This window comes from Paroedura picta, chromosome 9 (assembly GCF_049243985.1).
Source record: "Paroedura picta isolate Pp20150507F chromosome 9, Ppicta_v3.0, whole genome shotgun sequence".
Classification (NCBI taxonomy): Eukaryota; Metazoa; Chordata; class Lepidosauria; order Squamata; family Gekkonidae; genus Paroedura; species Paroedura picta.
In genome coordinates, this window is record NC_135377.1 from 96,270,726 (window position 1) to 96,288,706 (window position 17,981).

General features: G+C 46.5%; 1 protein-coding gene across 1 annotated transcript; it reads left to right on the top strand.

The window, feature by feature from the left end:
- Nucleotides 1–13,081: 13,081 nt before the first annotated feature.
- LOC143844179 (leukocyte elastase inhibitor-like) lies at nt 13,082–17,781 on the top strand (the record flags this gene model as incomplete). Its single annotated transcript, XM_077351177.1, has 5 exons — nt 13,082–13,184; nt 13,802–13,871; nt 14,228–14,404; nt 16,994–17,131; nt 17,664–17,781. Coding segments are annotated over exons 3-5 (424 nt in total), but the record flags the coding sequence as incomplete, so codon positions are not given.
- Nucleotides 17,782–17,981: the final 200 nt, after the last annotated feature.

The following is a 17,981-nucleotide window of genomic DNA, read 5'->3' on the forward strand; positions in this document are numbered from 1 at the left end:
GTCTTACTGCCGTCGTCGCGTAGAAGAAAAAACTCTGTGTGTGGGTTGGGAGGCACTGCGGAGGAACACTTAATAACATAGCTTCAGCTTTCATAGGAAATCTAAGACCCCACATTTTCTACATAATAGTGTGTATTTTTGCCCAAAACGTATAGGCTTTTTCACATCTCCACCACATATGAAAAAAGAGCCTACTTTATCATCACATTTCCAACATTTGTTGTTACAATTTTTGGCAATTTTAGCGATCACGTTTGGTGTTACATACCACCTATAAAACATTTTATACCAATTTTCTTTAAGTATTTGACTGTTAGTATACTTTGGTATTCTAGACCATACTAACTCCCATTGTTCCATTGTCACATTAATCTCAATATTTTGCATCCATTTGATCATACATGGCTTAACCCGTTCCATTTCTGTCTCATACCTTAATAACAGTTTATATATTTGGCCCTGTAAATGTGGTTTATCTTGGATTACTAAGTTTTCAAACTCTGGTATTGGAGCCTCTAGATTTAACGGTTGCTGAAGCTCTGCTTTAAATCTAGCTACTAGTTGGTTGTACTCTAACCATTGAATTTCTACTCCTTCTTTCTTTATTGTTTGTATGTCCTTGAACTTGCCAGTCTTTGATATTAAGTCTTTGTACTGGAGACAAGTCAACCTTTTCTGTTGGGCTTTCCCAAAATATGCCTCAATTGGCGATTTCAATACTGATGATGTTGGGGATAGTCTCTTATTATATCTTGACCATACATTCAAGAGCCCACTAGTCCAGGTGTTTGCTACTGCTTTTTGTTTTTGTTTTCCTGCTGGCCATAGTCTTTAATGGAAGCTGATTATAGGATCAAAAATAGGATCAGCTATTTTTGATCCTATAATTCAGTACCGTTAAACCTGAAAACTGGTGCTGCTAGACTCTTCAGGGAGCCAGCAGCCTTTAATCCGGAGAACTGGGTTTGATTCACGACTCGTCAACATGAAGCCTGCTGGGTGACCTTGAGCCAGTCACATTTCTCAGAGCTCTCTAAGCCCCATATACCTCATAAGATGGCTGTTGTGGGAAGAGGAAGGGAAAGATGATTGGTAGCTGCTATGATATTCCTTAAAGTAGAGAAACGTGAAGTATAGAAAGCTCTTCAGAGTCATTTTGGAAGACAAGAATGAATAATGTAACCATTTATGCCTAAAAAAATACCTATGGAAGGGTAGAAGCATCTTAGGACACATTTCACCATTGAGTGCTAGGAAGGTGGGAGGCTACCATCTTTGAATAGGGCAACATTACTTCTTTCTTTGATATCAACAGGACTTTGATTTTCACAATCAATTAATACAATAAAGCTTTTCCATTTGTCTCAGTGACTCTGGTCTGGTCTGATTCAGGTACAAGCAGGCATTGGAGAAGCTTTAGGGGTCTATTTAATTTTCCTGTATCATTAAGTTCCTGGGAAAAGGTACAAGGCAAAACTACTCCTGGTTCATTTTAGACATGGCACACAAAGAAAGAGATTAGACAGTCGTAACCTCCATATTATCTTTTTATTAAGGCATAACTCTTTTCATCTTTAGACTCAAGTTAAAAGAATATAGGAAATCCTATCCTATGTAGATAAAAGAGAGTAATTACATGAATCCACTTAAATATCTTATTCCCAAAGCAAGCAGGTCACAATCAGTTAACCATGAGTTAATTTGGTTTTTGAAATATCGAGGCTTATATCCACTCCAGGATATTTCAGGGGAAAGGTAGAGTCATCACAAATTAATCATGCTTGTTGCAGAGGGAATATGTAATGTGCCCAAAATCAAAATGTGAATCGAATCCTGTGTAGACGGCAGGGATTTATTCGAGCTAGCAGTGGGTAAAAAGCCCTGTGCACACTACACCTGGGTCCCCCTGTGTAAGAGAACTGTATATAATCCAGCCATGTACATTCAGCAACCTTTTTAGGACAATCTTCAATTTGTAAAGGATTTTTAGTCACCAGACACATCTGGTGAACTTCGTTTCACCAGACTTCTGCTTCTTCACTGGATTCAAGAAATCAAATAAAAATAAAAACAAAGTCTGAATGGTGCCCAAAGAAAGAATCTCGTAACTTAAGTGTCCTAGAAGAATTCTTCATATTTTTTCAAATACTCCTGGTTCATTTTAGACATGGCACACAAAGAAAGAGATTAGACAGTCCTAACCTCCATGTTATCTTTTTATTAAGGCATAACTCTTTTCATCTTTAGACTCAAGTTAAAAGAATATAGGAAATCCTATCCTATGTAGATAAAAGAGAGTAATTACATGAATCCACTTAAATATCTTATTCCCAAAGCAAGCAGGTCACAATCAGTTAACCATGAGTTAATTTGGTTTTTGAAATATCGAGGCTTATATCCACTCCAGGATATTTCAGGGGAAAGGTAGAGTCATCACAAATTAATCATGCTTGTTGCAGAGGGAATATGTAATGTGCCCAAAATCAAAATGTGAATAGAATCCTGTGTAGACGGCAGGGATTTATTCGAGCTAGCAGTGGGTAAAAAGCCCTGTGCACACTACACCTGGGTCCCCCTGTGTAAGAGAGCTGTATATAATCCAGCCATGTACATTCAGCAACCTTTTTAGGACAATCTTCAATTTGTAAAGGATTTTTAGTCACCAGACACATCTGGTGAACTTCGTTTCACCAGACTTCTGCTTCTTCACTGGATTCAAGAAATCAAATAAAAATAAAAACAAAGTCTGAATGGTGCCCAAAGAAAGAATCTCGTAACTTAAGTGTCCTAGAAGAATTCTTCATATTTTTTCAAATACTCCTGGTTCATTTTAGACATGGTACACAAAGAAAGAGATTAGACAGTCCTAACCTCCATGTTATCTTTTTATTAAGGCATAACTCTTTTCATCTTTAGACTCAAGTTAAAAGAATATAGGAAATCCTATTCTATGTAGCTAAAAGAGAGTAATTACATGAATCCACTTAAATATATTATTCCCAAAGCAAGCAGGTCACAATCAGGGAGTCCCTTGGAAGAAGAAGCAGCTCACAGTCCATTCAGACTTCCATATTTAGAGGTCTTCCAAACTTCTTTTCAGCAGCAGCCAGCTGTCCCTCTTGGCAGGGCTCATGATTAGGTTACAAAGTTCAAACACCTTACAGAGGCCTCTGTACACCTGTACCATCTCATCCGTAAACCACACTATGGGAGCAGAAAGAATAAAGGAATAAGGGCATTGTGGGAGGAGAAAGGGGCGGGGCAAGTCTGGTATCAAACCTTAAAGGGGCCAATTGTCAGTCCAAGTGTCAGTTCAGGGCCAAATGTCAGTCCAGGACGCGGGTCCCGATTGGCCCCTTGGCCTATCCCAGACATCACCGGGCCAACCGGGTGAGTGGGCCGACCAGGTGAGGCTTTGGGGCAGGGAAAGGTGCTACAAAGTATTTGTAAAAATATGAACAATTCTTCCAGGAGACTTAAGTTATGAGGTTCTTTCTTTGGGCTCCATTCAGACTTTGTTTTTATTTTTATTTGGTTTCTTGAATCCAGTGAAGAAGCAGAAGTCTGGCAAAATGAAGTGTACCAGATCTCCATGTGCACTCCAGGGTGACATTTAAGATATTTATGTTTCCTTTACAAATTGAAGATTGTTCTAAAAAGGTTGCTGAATGTGTATGGCGGGATTATATACAGCTCTCTTACTCAGGGGGTCCCAGGTGTAGTCTGCACAGGGCTTTTTACCCACTGGTGTAGTGATTTTCTGGTTCTCTCTGTCCCTAATTGTAGCTGGAGAACGAGCTCACTTTAGCAGGGCTCAAAGAGTAGACAGGGCTCCAAGAGTAGCCGCGGCAAGCCTGTTCCCGGGGCGCAGAGAAGGCTTCAGAAGCCTTCGGGGTGGGTGGGTGCCCGGCCGCAGCCCTTCTCCCGCCTCCAGAACCAGCCTCCCCGCGACGAGGCTGCTCCTGGGGACAAGAGAATGCCCCGGGACGGTGCCAGGACACCCCAGGTCACCCACCACTACCCACCCCATCCCCCCCTGGGAAGCCTTTCCCCTGCAAAGGCTTCCCCGGGGACGGGGGCCTAGCACCCATTTTATTTAGATATAAAATGGGCTTTATTTCTAGTCTTATATAAACTCTCTGTTGATACATTCTGTGGCACCCCCGGAAATCCCACGGAAGGGGCTCCCTACTTTGCTGTCCTGGGTGTGGGGCACACCTGGAGGACCGCATCAAGGGGAGTGAATGGTCACATCGGGGCCATCCTTGCCTTTGACCAGGGGAGGGGGGAGAACTAGGAGAGAACAGCAAAGTGTATGCCCTAGGGTGGGGTGGGGGGCCCTTACCGCAAATGGGGTCCTGTTCCATTCCTGTGTGCGGTCAGAGGATGCAAATGTAGCAAGGGTGTGTCCAAAGGGGATTTGGGAGGAGTTTAGCCCCTCAAAAAAGATTAAATAAAAGAAAAAACAAAAAACTACATATTGAATCAACCTATTGACAATGATATGAGAGAGAAAAAGAGTTTGAAAATTCAAGGAAAAGTGAAAGACAACGAATGATGAACTTGCACAAAGGTTCTGGAATGAAAAGTAAACCTCCTTAAAAATCCTGTGCAGGCACCTGAAATCTTTGGTGTGCATCTTGATTTTGATTTCATTTATTCAATTTGTTACCCACCACTCGTGGCATGCTGGCTCGTGGTGTGTTCCATGACAATCCAGATACAATAAAACACAATTAAATCCCCAATTAAAATCCCAACAACTTTCCAGAAAAATACAATTCAACTTGGCGGGAAAATAGATATAAGCCTTCCATATACCAGCCAGGATGGCGAGAGAGTATGACAGCTAGCCACATCAGCGTGACATCATGTCTTCCTAAGGGGAGCCCCATCCGATCTTCCTCCAGCACTGGCCTCATCTGCAGACTGGCCTCATTCTGCATAAAGCAAATTCTTGCAGTAGACCAGGAGGGTTGCAATAGAACAGGGTTGATCCTGTGATTCTGCTTACTTTGTTTATTCCATTGTGGATGCTACTGAATTCAGATTGATTTGAACTTGGGTCTTCCTTTATCCCCCCATTGAAACAGAAAGTATTCTGCACTGGATTGTGGAAGCTCAGAATGGAGGGGAGATAAGCGCAGCAGCTGCCTCTTTCTTTTCTTGAATGGGGGATGGTGGTGGAGAGGATTGGAGACAGCAGAGGGGGGGGACTAAGAGGCAAAACTCTGCTGAGAGAAGTTAGGGCTTCTGGAGCATCGTCATTTTAAGACAAGCCTTGCAACCAGGAACTGGGAAGACTTTGAACTGATGCCCTGGCCAATCAGGGAAGACTGATTTGCTACAGCTTTGGAGGCAGAGTTAATTTGGTTTTTGAAATATCAAGGCTTATATCCACTCCAGGATATTGCAGGGAAAATGTAGAGTCATCACAAATTAATCATGCTTGTTGCAGAGATAATATGTAATGTGCCCAAAATCAAAATGTGAATCGAATTCTGTGTAGACGGCAGGGATTTATTCGAGCTAGCAGTGGGTAAAAAGCCCTGTGCACACTACAGCCCTGGGACCCCCTGTGTAAGAGAGCTGTATATAATCCAGCCATACACATTCAGCAACCTTTTTAGGACAATCTTCAATTTGTAAAGGATTTTTAGTCACCAGACACATCTGGTACATTTCGTTTCGCCAGACTTCTGCTTCTTCACTGGATAAGAAAGAACCTCGTAACTTAAGTGTCCTAGAAGAATTCTTCATATTTTTTCAAATACTCTGTAACTCAAAAGATCATCTCTAGATGCTTAGGAATGATCCATTTTTGAGGAAATTTCAATGTAATATTTTTGTCATACATATTTTGCTGAGTGTTCCTGGATTGATTAAGCAGGTCTCTGTCTTTAGCACAGGGACTCCTGGTCTATTGTCAGAGCAGGTTCCTGCCTTCCCAGCTGCACAGGTGGCCCTTCCCCACAGTCCCAGGACAGCTCTTCCAGCAAGTTCTCCTTTGTTTCCCACTTGCAGGTTGGCAACATGGAGCCCCTGGCAAGTGTGAATGCACATTTTGCTCTTGATCTCTACCAATAGTTCAGGGAAGCCCACTTGAAGGGGAACATTATCTCTACCGGCAGGCCAGGTGTTTTTCCATCTTCGCCAAGCCCGGCTACTCGTGCCCTACCTGTCCCCCGAACACCTGGCCACTGTGATCCACCTCCAGATTAGATTTCTGTAACTCGCTCTATGCGGGCCTACCCTTGTCCTTAATGCGGAAACTCCAGCTAGTGCAAAATGCAGCTGCTAGGGTCCTCACCGGCACACCTTGGAGGGCCCACATCCAGCCTGTGCTGAGGCAGCTTCACTGGTTACCAATTGCCGTCCGGATCCAGTTCAAGGTTTTGGTTCTAACCATTAAGGCTTTACACGGGTCTGCCTGAGGGACCGCCTAACGCCCTATGCCCCCCACAGGGCTCTGTGCTCTGAGAGTGAGAATTTTCTGGTCGTTCCTGGCCCTAGGGAAGCACGCCTAGCCTCGACCAGGGCCAGGGCCTTTTCGGTCCTGGCCCCCACCTGGTGGAATGAGCTCCCGGGTGAGCTGCGGGCCCTGCGGGACCTTTCAACATTCCGCAGGGCCTGCAAGATGGAGCTCTTCTGCCAGGTCTATAGTTGAGGCTGGGGCTGCTGTGGTACATCGACTGCTCTCCCCCGGGCTTCTAATTGAACAGCGTTGACCTCCTTCTCCTCCACCCCAACCTTTTAGGGAGGGGGGTAGGAAGGGGATCTTATTATTGCACCACCATGTTGTGATGGTTTATGGGCGTTTTAATGAGGTTTTAAGACACTGTAACCTGCCACGAGCCATTTGGAAGTGGTGGGAAATAAATTGAAATAATAATAATAATAAGGGAGCCGCTCCTCCCTCAAAAGGCTTAGATGATATACAGAAATGGTCTATGCGCCAGAAGGTATTCATAGTGCTGAAGTTCGGGACTTGGCTTCAGAGGGAGTGCCTTGCGTATTCTTGCATCAAAATGGCAATATAGCTAACAGAGTGAGTCCTCCTTGTGTCTGGGTTGAAAGGGCAGCTGCTGATCAACTGAAAGCAAACCTAGAAGAAACTTCAACCCCGGATCAGTTCCAGTCAGCTTCTGACCTGGCCATGGGGCACAGATGACACCCAGCTCTATCTGTCAGTGAGGGACCAACTAAATACCCCATGTGAACCCTTGACCTTCAGGAGCCGTGACAGAATGGCTCCATCAGAGTTGTCTGGAACTGAATCCCGCGGAGAGGGAGGTCCCCTGGAAGGAAGCATGACTAGCCACCCTGGACGGGGTGCAGATGATAGTTACACCTGCTGTCAGGAATTTGGGGATGATCTTCAGCTCCTCCATTACGATGGAGACTCAGCTTACAAGAGTAGCACAGCAGGCATTTTCCCACCTACACCAAGCAAGGCTACTAGTATCCTATGGGGCCCTGGAGCACCTGTCCCCAGTGATCCGCATGACAGTTACCTCCAGGCTGGATGGCTGTACGTGGGTCTTCCCCTGATGCTGCTCTGGAAATTACAGCTGGAGCAGGATGTGGCTCCTCAGGTCCTTACGAGGACCCCGTGGAGGGCCCATAATCAACCTGCCCTCCAGGAGCTGCAATAGCTCCAGTTTAGTTCTGGGTCAGGTTCTAAAATTTGATAAACATCCCTCCCCAAATGACCAGTCATTGTCCTGGAGGGGGTGGGAAGGGGAGAGGCCCCCTGTGGGTGTGTCCACATCTATGTATCCCAACCATATTCTGCATGGTGGAACCACTTCTGGGGTTTCTCAGCTGAGGTAGGTTGATAACCCATTTTCATCAACTGTCCTCCCAGGCGGCAAGTAAAAACTGGACTCCAAACTTGATGTCGGATGTATTCATGATAGTCAGGCTTTAAGTTTAGCTTCATTTGAATCTAGTGGAACCCTCTGAAAGAGCTTAAGAATTGCTTCGACAAGACGCTGTGTCATCTGGCTGTCACCCCAACCCTTGGTGTTCTGGTTGATACCCGTGTGCTTTTTAGTGGCCTGGATCTGGGATTTTTATACTGTGTGAGAAGGATAACATTTAGGTTGCTGATCAAAGGCCTCTGCAACTGAGAAGGCGGAACTGGTTAAAATTCCAGGTATGCCCATTTGTCCCCCAAATTATGAGTGTTCCATGAGGTTTGGAGGTGGCCCAATAGGGGTCTATACAAGAACCCTGAGTATCCCTGGGCTGTGTCTCATCTTAGGCTGGAGGAACCTTCTCTCATTTAAGTGGCTCTGCCTCTGGAGGAGTTAATGGCCACTGGAAGCTACAAAGCATAACTTGTTTTAATGTAATTCAGACAATATTGTTCCTGTCTGTGGGCACTCATCAATGTTCAGCCAATGGTGGACATACAATCCCCATCCCCCATTTTTTGTTCCTCCATCCAGAACGAAAAGAATACCATGAAGATGATGTGCATGTCCAAGAAGCTTCCTTTTCTGTACATCCCTGAACGCAAATGACACATCCTGGAACTGCCATACGTGGGAAAAGAATGATCATCCTGTTTCCTGACGACATTGAAAATCATTGGCCTGGACCAGGTGATCACCCCCCGCCCCCCAACTATAAGATATTCTGCCTAAATAGTGATATATCAGAGAAATGGGAAAATGCAGAAACAGAGAAGTGGGGCAATAGTTTTTTCTTTTTTAATTCAGAAATGTAGGCAGAAAGTAGAGGACTCTTCTGTGAATCAGAAGAATGCTTCATCTGTCCCAATACTCTGTCCGTCCGTCCGTCCTTCCTTCCTTCCTTCATTTATTCATTCAGCTCATTAACCGCCCCTCTCAGAGTGGTTTACAGCAGTGGTCCCCAATCCCCGGTCCGGAGACTGGGACTGGTCCGTAGATCGGTCGGTACCAGGCCGTGGCTCCTCCTCCCCAGCTGCTGCCTCAGAGGCTGCCCTGCCACTCTGCTGCCAGCTCACCTTTGGTGCTTTCCAGTGGCTGCCATGGCTGGGGTTCCCCCTTGGCATGGTACTGCACAGCTGCTGCTGGCAGCGCCCCCCAGCGGGCGGTGGGAAGTCAGGGGCACCGGCGGGAAAGCAAGTGGAGCAGGGGCTCAGGTGGCAGTGATGTCCCTTGGCAAAAGACTTCCCCCCCCCAGGCTTCAGTATGATTGTCAAGTGTTGACTGGTCCCCAGTGATTAAAAGGTTGGGGACCACTGGTTTATAGCTCATTTCACAACAAATTTAAAATCAGAATATGAAAACTCTACAACAAAAAATTAAAACTCAGTCCGGATGTTCTGCCTCAGTATATTGGAGTGTTATCAGTATTCTTTGGGGGGGGGGTGATTCGTCTCTGCAACCCACCCTCAGCCAAATGCTTGCTCCAGTTTGCAGGCCCTGTCAGGGCCTGTGTCTCTGCAAGTGAGGAATTTCACCATGCTGGGGCCAGGGCCAAAATTACCTGGTCATGGCCAGTTGCAATTTGAGAGGGCAGGGGCCACCAGCATATGCTCATCTGGAGATCTTAGAATTGGTCTGGGGATGTATTGGGACAGGAGGTTTCTTAGATATGCAGTGTACTCTGATGGCTTGTGGAGGATCCAGATTTCTGAATTCTGCTGCTCAAGGCCCCTTTTCACTGAGTTCTTGTTTCTGAACAAATATGGTCAGCCACTGAGCTGTAGTCTCTGTGACAGCAGCCCCTTTCTGCAGTAGGACCCCAAAAGCTATTCTCCAAAATGATTTCCCACGCACATTAGTGCTTGTACCTTGCTAACTGAATGTGATTGTTTCTTTCATGACAGTACTGTTAGGGTTCTTGCGTGAGTGAGATCCTCTAGCAGATGAAAATCCATAGAGTAGAAAAGGTTTTTGATAAGATCCACTAAGCATAACAGAACATAGAATGATAGGAACCGGAATCATTGAAAGAGATGAAGAGTGATCTCCCTGACATTTTGCAGGTTAGGGGTTTAAGTGGGAATACCAGTTCACATCTAGAGGCCTTTGATCTTTAGCCTTGAAAGACATGAGACATCATGTCCCACTTCCCAAGCGCTGCCTGCAGGTGGCCTCTAGCCGCTCTCTTGTGAACCAAGGACACTAGGAGATAAGGCAGAGTTCTCACTACCAGATGGCCAAATGTAACCGCGGAATGAAAGAGAAACCAGGAATTCCAGAGGAAGGACGGTGAGTTAGGCTAATGGCCTAAAAACCTACTTAGCTGAACAGATGGAGGGGGGGCAGAACATGAAAAGTACTTGGTAATGAAGAAGAAGAGTTGGCTCTTATATGCCGTGTTTCTCTACCCGAAGGGGTCTCAAAGCGGTTTACAGTCGCCTTCACTTTCCACTCGTCACAACAGACATCCTGTGAGGTGGGTGAGGCTCAGAGAGCCCAGATATTACTGCTTGGTCAGAACAGCTTTATCAATGCTGTGGGGAGCCTAAGGTCACCCAGCTGGCTGCATGTGGGGGAGCGCAGAATCGAACCCGGATTGCCAGATTAGAATTCCGCACTCCTAACCACTACACCAAACTAGTGTAGCGATTTCCTCTCTCTCACTCATTGTACCTGGAGAATGAGCTCACTTTAGCAGGGCTCCAAGAATAGACAAAGCCAAAAAAGATTTCTTACTTCATTGATGTTCATTTGTATTTCCCGAAATTTAAGCAGGAAGAGATCTACAATCTACGGTCCAATTTTTCAGCTTTGGGTCTACTGGAAGCCTTTGTCTGGGTGTGTCGGGATCCCATACCATTAAGTGTCCACAATTATTCACAAGACATTTATAGATGTGAATGAAGAAGGAACAGAATGTACAGCTGCAACTCCTGGAATAATTACATCTTGCAGTTTCAAAATGCCCACGGATTATTTCCTTACGTGGACTGAGAGAGAATGAAAATCTGAGAGAGAATGAAAATCTTTTACTCACTGTGCAGTCCTATGCAGTTAGTCCAAGTTTAAGTCTTACTGCTTTTAGTGCCTTAGGTGGAAGGAAGCCTGCCTCGGGTTGCCTAGCAAAACCCTTGCTTTTGATGCAGCTTGGCTTCTCTTGTGCTTGTTTTGCTGATTCTGCTGGGATGTGTCACACCACTTCTGTGCTGAATGTTCCCTGTGAAAGGCAGCCAGGGATTTATTGATGTAAATGAAGCCAAGTGGCGCCAAGGTATACATTCAATAATTTTGGAGCAGTTCTTCCAGTGGTGAGAGCCAGCAGCCTTTTCTCTGGAGTTCCAGGTTTGATTCCCAACTCCTCCACAGGTGACGTTTGCATGTTCCCAGTTCTCTCAGAGCTCTCTTAGCCTCACCTACCTCACCTAGGTGATTGTAAGCCGCTTGGATGCTCCTTAAAGTATAGAAATATGAAGCAGAAAAAGCTCTTCAGAGTTGTTTCAAAAGTCAGAATACTATAACTATTTGTGCAGAAGGGATTATCTATGAAAAGGTAGAAGCAGCTTTGGACACACTTCCCCACCCATCGACAGAAAGGGCATAGTGTCATCTGCATACTGATGTGCTGTGGGTAGAACAGGATGGGGACTCATGTGGTTTACGATTCCCCAGAAAAATCACAAACTCTCCAGTTATCACCACTTTAAAAAGCATCTTGTACAGATGTTTGAAAGAGGGAAGGGGGGCTCAGCCCCACTTCAAAGTGCTCTTCACAGCGGCAGTCACCACTACGCATCTGGTCATCTCACTGAGTGAGCCTTCAGGGAACAAGTCAAGGATTTTACCTTTAATGAAAAGGTAGAAGAAACACTAGACTAATTTTCTACCCAATTCCAGGCACAGGGAACATTATTTGTTCGGCCATTTATAATCCACTCTTCCTGCAAAGGAGCAATGGTGCCCCAAAGGATTACATCAAAGAAGTTTGGAGCAGTTCTTCCAGTGCTGGTCTTTCCTTAGACCTGATTATTACTATTTCTCAGGGTCAGCTGGTTTTGCTGCTGTCATTCAGTACCGTTAAACTTGAAAATTGGAGGGCAAGGATTCCCAACCAGGGGTCTACGGGAGCTCGAGGTGGGGGGCTCCATGATATTTCCCATCCTGTCTTAATGGACATGGCCACAAACAAGAGACCTGAACACTGAGTGAGTTCTCTTTCTGTGCCAGGGAGGGGGCGGAGCCTGCACACCTATTCCCACCTTATACCTGTCCTATGCCCTCCCCGCTCCCTCCTTGAGACTGTCTGTAAACACAGGCCATGATGTCAGTTCTAGTGACATGCGATTTATGGGTGCTTGAGAGGGAGCTGTGGCCAGTTGATATCCGTTCCAAGGCTCCTTGAAAACATGGGCTCCACCAGGGTCAAAAGGCTGGAAAAGGCTGTTCTGGGGTCTTCTGGGAGCCAGCAGCCTTTTCTTTGGAGTTTTGGGTTTGATTCCCAACTGCTTCACAGGAAGTATGTTCGCTGACCTTTGGATGTTCACAGTTCTCTCAGAGCTCTCTCAGCCTCACCTACCTGACAAGATGCCTGTTGTGGGGAGAGGAAGGGAGAGGGGATTGTAAGCCGCTTGGATGCTGCTCACAGTAGGGAAATATGATGTATAGAAACCTTTTCTTCAGAGTCATGTCGAAAGACAGGAAAGAATCACATGCAGGAGGGAATACCTGGGAAAGGGTTAGAAGCACCTTTGGACACAACAAAGCAAAATCAGAGTCCAGTGGCACCTTTAGGACCAACAAACATTTATTCCAGGCGTGAGCTTTCGCGCACAAGCACTCTTCCTCAGACTAAGTAGTTCTTAGTCTTGAATCTAACCTTTGGACACACTTCCCCATTCCGTGCTGGGAAGGTGGGAGGCGACCCTCTTTGATGGGCAGACATTCCCCTTTCTTTGGTATCAACAGAATTATGGTATTTAACTCCCAACGCAGAGGTGGCACCTGGACTCGGAGTGGGGATTCTGCGTGGAGCCAAGCCCCGGAGGCGCCTCCTAGGCACGGTCCTCCCCTGGGGACGGGCCCCCCTGACCGACCCCGAGCGAGGAGGGGACGAGCTTTCCCTGGGGCTTTTGCCCGCTCTAGTCCCTCCCTCCCTCCTTCCCGCCCGCGGCTGCCCGGCCCCCGAGACGCGCTGTGCGGGGAGGCGCCTCCGCCTTGACCTCGCTGCACCTGCTCGGAGCCCGCACACCGGCGCCGCCGTCCGGACAGGTAAGTCCGTCGCCTGCTGCTGCGCCCTGCAGTCCCGCCGGGGGGGCTCCCTGCTTCGCGCCCACGTGGGCTGGCCTGGCCTGGCGTGGGGCTCACCTGGGTGGCCGCAGCGAGGGGGGCGGAGCGGCACGTCGGGTCCGCGGGGGGGGGGGAGTGGGGTGGTCGTTGGAGACCTAGCTAGGCCGGGCACAAGGGGGGGGGGATTTGGGGCGAGCTCTAATCCCCCTCCCCCCATATAAAAGGTTAAATAAAAGAAGCAGTACAAAAAGCTGCTCCTCTAATCGCTGGAAACCGATTCAGAAGGGTGCAAGAAAGAAAAAATAATGCAAAAAGCGTTTGTCCATTCAAGGAAAAGTGAGAAAGAAGAAATCGTCTTTTCCTTCCTTCCTTCCTTCCTTCCTTCCTTCCTTCCTTCCTTCCTTCCTGTCTCAAGTGACTCCGGAGTTTCACAAAGGCTCTGTAATGTACCTTGTCATGTATTCTTTTGGGGTGGGCTGTTTTTCCATCTCTTTCCATCTCTTTCCATCTGCATACCATCAAACTTGCTCCCATTTCCAAGGTGACGGCATTGCTCTGAGGACAGTCTTATTGGTCCCACTGTCTTCCTTTCTTTCCAGTGTGTCATCCGCAAAATCACCCCCAAAGCAAGAGACGCCATAAGAAGAGCCAGCTGTGCTTGTGGATCCGGTAACTCTGTCCTCCTCCTCCTTCTCTTGCCATTTTTCGTTTCCTTTTCTTGGCAGGGTAGGGACTCCACCACAGGTGCGGGGTGAGGGGGGGGCTTCTTTTTGCCAAGAGCCGCAAAGGGAGAGGTGTCCTCCAACAGGGTCCATTCTTCTTCCAGTGAAAACTGGCCACCCAAGCCAGGCCCTCACTTGGCGGAAGAGAACCTTTTCAATGCTGTGTAGCTAAAGGGGTAACCCATCTCAGCCAAGTCCTTCCCCTCTGACTTCCTCCTACGTGATCCCTTAGAATGGGCAGAGGTATTTCGGATTGTGTGTTGGAGACCCACAGACGGAGCAGTCTCTGTTTCTCGCTTGCAGGTTGGCAACATGGCGGTGCTGGAAAAGGGAAATTGGGAATTAGCTGTCTCTCTGTACAACAGGTTCCAGGAAACCAAGCCGAAAGGCAACTTCATTTTTTCTCCAGTCAGCATCTACACAGCCTTGGTCATGCTCTCCTTAGGGGCCAGAGGAAACACAGCCACACAACTCGCCAAGGTCAGCAACCCCTCCCCCCTCCCTTATTCCTGGTGACATCTTCTTCTGCTGCTATCTGGCTGTTTTGTTACTTGGCCCTAATAAAACCTCCCGTATCCTGTGAGGATGCTTTAAACTGTCACATCCAGAAGAGAAGCTTTCCTTGCACTGGGTGCAGCTGTAGGTAGCTCTCAGCTAGGGATGCCAGCCTCCAGGTGGGACTTGGGATCCCCTGGGAGTGTACCTCATTGCACTGGGTGCAGCTGTAGGTAGCTCTCAGCTAGGGATGCCAGCCTCCAGGTGGGACTTGGGATCCCCTGGGAGTGTACCTCATCTCCAGACACCAGTTTCTGGGAGAAAAGGGCTGTTTGGGGGGGGGGGTAGACAGCTTGGCATTGTACCCCTAAGCTCCCAAAGCCATCCCAAAGGTCCAGGAGTTTCTCAACCTGGATTTGGCAGCCCCTCCCACCACAGTCTCACGCACACACATTCTCAACAGGGATTCTTGTCCCACAACTCACAGAGGCGTGACTCACAAAGGTGCTTCATGTTCTTGGGCAGGGTTCAGCCAAAGAGATCCAAGCTAAGCAATCAACTAACCAGTAGAAGCAAGCTCTTGATTAAGTGCTCATGATTAAGGGATGCATCTATCCCTGCAAAAGTTCCTGATGCAAATGCTGTGGCTTTGTTCTTCCTGGGTCCTTATAGCAAAGGTTGCATCAAAAGACTGCAGTCAACACATAGCCAGTCCAGGCAGGCCTCCTCAAAACTGCAGACTCAGCAAATGCAAAAGCCATCTTAACATGCTTTTAACATTACTGCTACCTTGTTTATCTCAGTCTACAAGTATCAGGCTGTGATCTTGAAGGAAACAGGATATATACTAAAGGTTCGTTTTCCTGTGAGGCAGGAAACGCAGAATTTGGGAGACTCCACTAAAAGCACAGATGGAATGGGCTTTTCAGTGGTTTTTGCAGCTGGAGTGTCCTCTGCGAAATAAGGAAATCTACTTCTCAAGTGCATAAAAAGTGTGGAATGGGCCTCGGTCCAACATTTCCTTCAGTTCTCTATTTGGCCTTCACAGACGTGGCTGCCCTGTAGTTTATTCATATCTCCCCTCTTCACTCCTAAAGAGTTGGCTTCTCTTCTTTTTTATTTATTCATTTATTTTATCTTATTCATTTAGATTTTTATACCGCCCTTCCATATGGCTCTGGGCAGTTTACATAAAACATAAAGTGGTAATTACATGGAACATCACAAAAAATATAACAATTATAACATAACCTGTAACTAGGATATTTCAACAGAACATTGTTCAACAAAAATAGCAACTTTAATGGAACCCTTAAATAGTCATGTAAGGGGGTTGTCGGGGGAGCAGCGGATGTTGTTCGCTCAGTCGGCCTCAAGCAAATACCTGGTGAAAGTCCCACCTCCCCCTGGGGAGTGGCAGATTACAGTGGATGAGTGATAGGATTGTGAGTGTCCTGCAAATTGCCTAAAAGTGCCTATTCTGGAGAACCGGGTTTGATTTCCCACTCCTCCATATGCAGCCAGCTGGGTGACCTTGGACCAATCACAGTCCTAGAATCAGAGAATACTAGAGTTGGAAGGGACATCATGGGTCATCTAGTCCAACCCCCTGCACTATGCAGGACACTCACATCCCAATTGCTCATCTACTGTAATGCACAACCCCTTTGCCTTCACAGAATCAGCCTCTCTGTCAGATGGCTATCCAGCCTCTGTTTAAAAAGGTCAAAAGATGGAGAAACCACCACCTCCCGAGGAAGCCTGTTCCACTGAGAAACCACTCTGTCAGGATCTTCTTCCTGATGTTTAGATGGAATTTCTTTTGAATTAATTTCATCCCATTGGTTCTGGTCTGTCCCTGCGGGGCCAACACTGCTCCATCCTCTACATGGCAGTCTTTTAAATACTTGAAGATGGTAATCAGATCCCCTCTCAGTCATCTCCTCTCTAGGCTAAACAGACCAAGCTCCCCCATCCTTTCTTCATACGTCTTGGTCTCCAAACCCCTCACCATATTTGTTGCCCTCCTCTGGACACGCTCCAGTTTGTCTACATCCTTCTTCAACTGGGATGCCCAGAATTGAACACAGTACTCCAAGTGAGGCTGAACCAGAGCAGAATAAAGTGGTACCATCATCTCCTGTGATCTGGACACGATATTCCGTTTGATAGAGCCCAAAATCCCATTTGCCTTTTCAATGTATGGTCTACTAAGACTCCGAGATCCTTTTCACACATGCTACTGCCAAGACTAGTCTCCCCCATCTTATATTGGTATATTTGGTTTTTCCTACCTAATTGCATAACTTTACATTTGTCCCTATTGAACTTCATTTTATTCATTTTAACCCACTTCTCGAGTCTATGAAGTTCATCCTGTATTCTAATTCTGTCTTCAGTTGTATTTGCTACCCTTCCCAGTTTAGTATCATTTGCAAATGTAATGTATCCCCTCTAAACCCTCATCCAAATCATTTATAAATATGTTTAACACTTACCTCACAAGGTGTCTGTTGTGGGAAGAGAAAGGGAAGGTGATGATAAAAACACACTCTTCTTCCTCCCCCCTCACAGATGCTTCATTTTGATGGTGTCGATGACTTTCATTCACATTTACAAAAGCTCAATGCTGAGTTGAACAAGAGTGATGCCCCCAATATATTGAAGGTTGCCAATAGGCTCTATGGAGAGAAGAGCTGCACCTTTCTGCAGGTAAGTCGATGTTGAGGGCATAAAAGAACTTTGGCTTTTGACTGGCCCACAAGCAGCATCCTGGGATGGTTCTTTGCAGTGAGAATCTGGGATTTAAAGTTCTTTGATCTCTGCTGTTTGACCAAAGAAAAATGAACAGGCAATGTACATTGTTAAGAATGCTTTGTAAGATGTTGGGTTTTTGGTGTCAAGGAGACAGTGTCTTTTAAAATGTTGGGATTTTGGTGCCAGTTGCCAATCAGATGATGCCCAAACGTTTGCAGTCCCACAGATTGTAGAGAAAGGAGAGGAATTGTCCTTTATGGGGAGTCTTGTGGGGGGGGGGGGTGCCACATCCTGTGAAATTGTTTCAGTGCTTATTCTCCCTGATAAGAACTTCCCTGCAATGCGAGTTATTTTGGCCATTGAGGATTAATGCAAAGGAATGCAGTTCCTGCTGGCATCCAGAAATGTGATTAATTCAGTCTTTAGTTTCTAGGGGCGAGGGTGACTGACACTGTATATTGAAACAGATCCTTCATGATTTCTCCAGGACTTTTTGACTAACATTCAGAATCTATATGGCACTGAGTTATCTGCCGTGGATTTTCAAAATGCTGCATCTGAAGCCCGCAAGCAGATTAACCAGTGGGTTGAAGAACAAACTGGAGGTGAGACAGCCATAGACTTTCTGTCCTAACCTCTTGTCTTTCTGAGGGATCTCAGGTGAGTCTGTTCCTGGGCAGAGTCTGCACTTACTTTCTTTATTCCATTGTCAATCCTGTTGAATTCAGATTGCTTTGAACTCGGATCTTCTTCCCCCCCCCCCCCATTGAAATAGGAAAGTCTTCTGCACGTGGTTAGGGTAGTT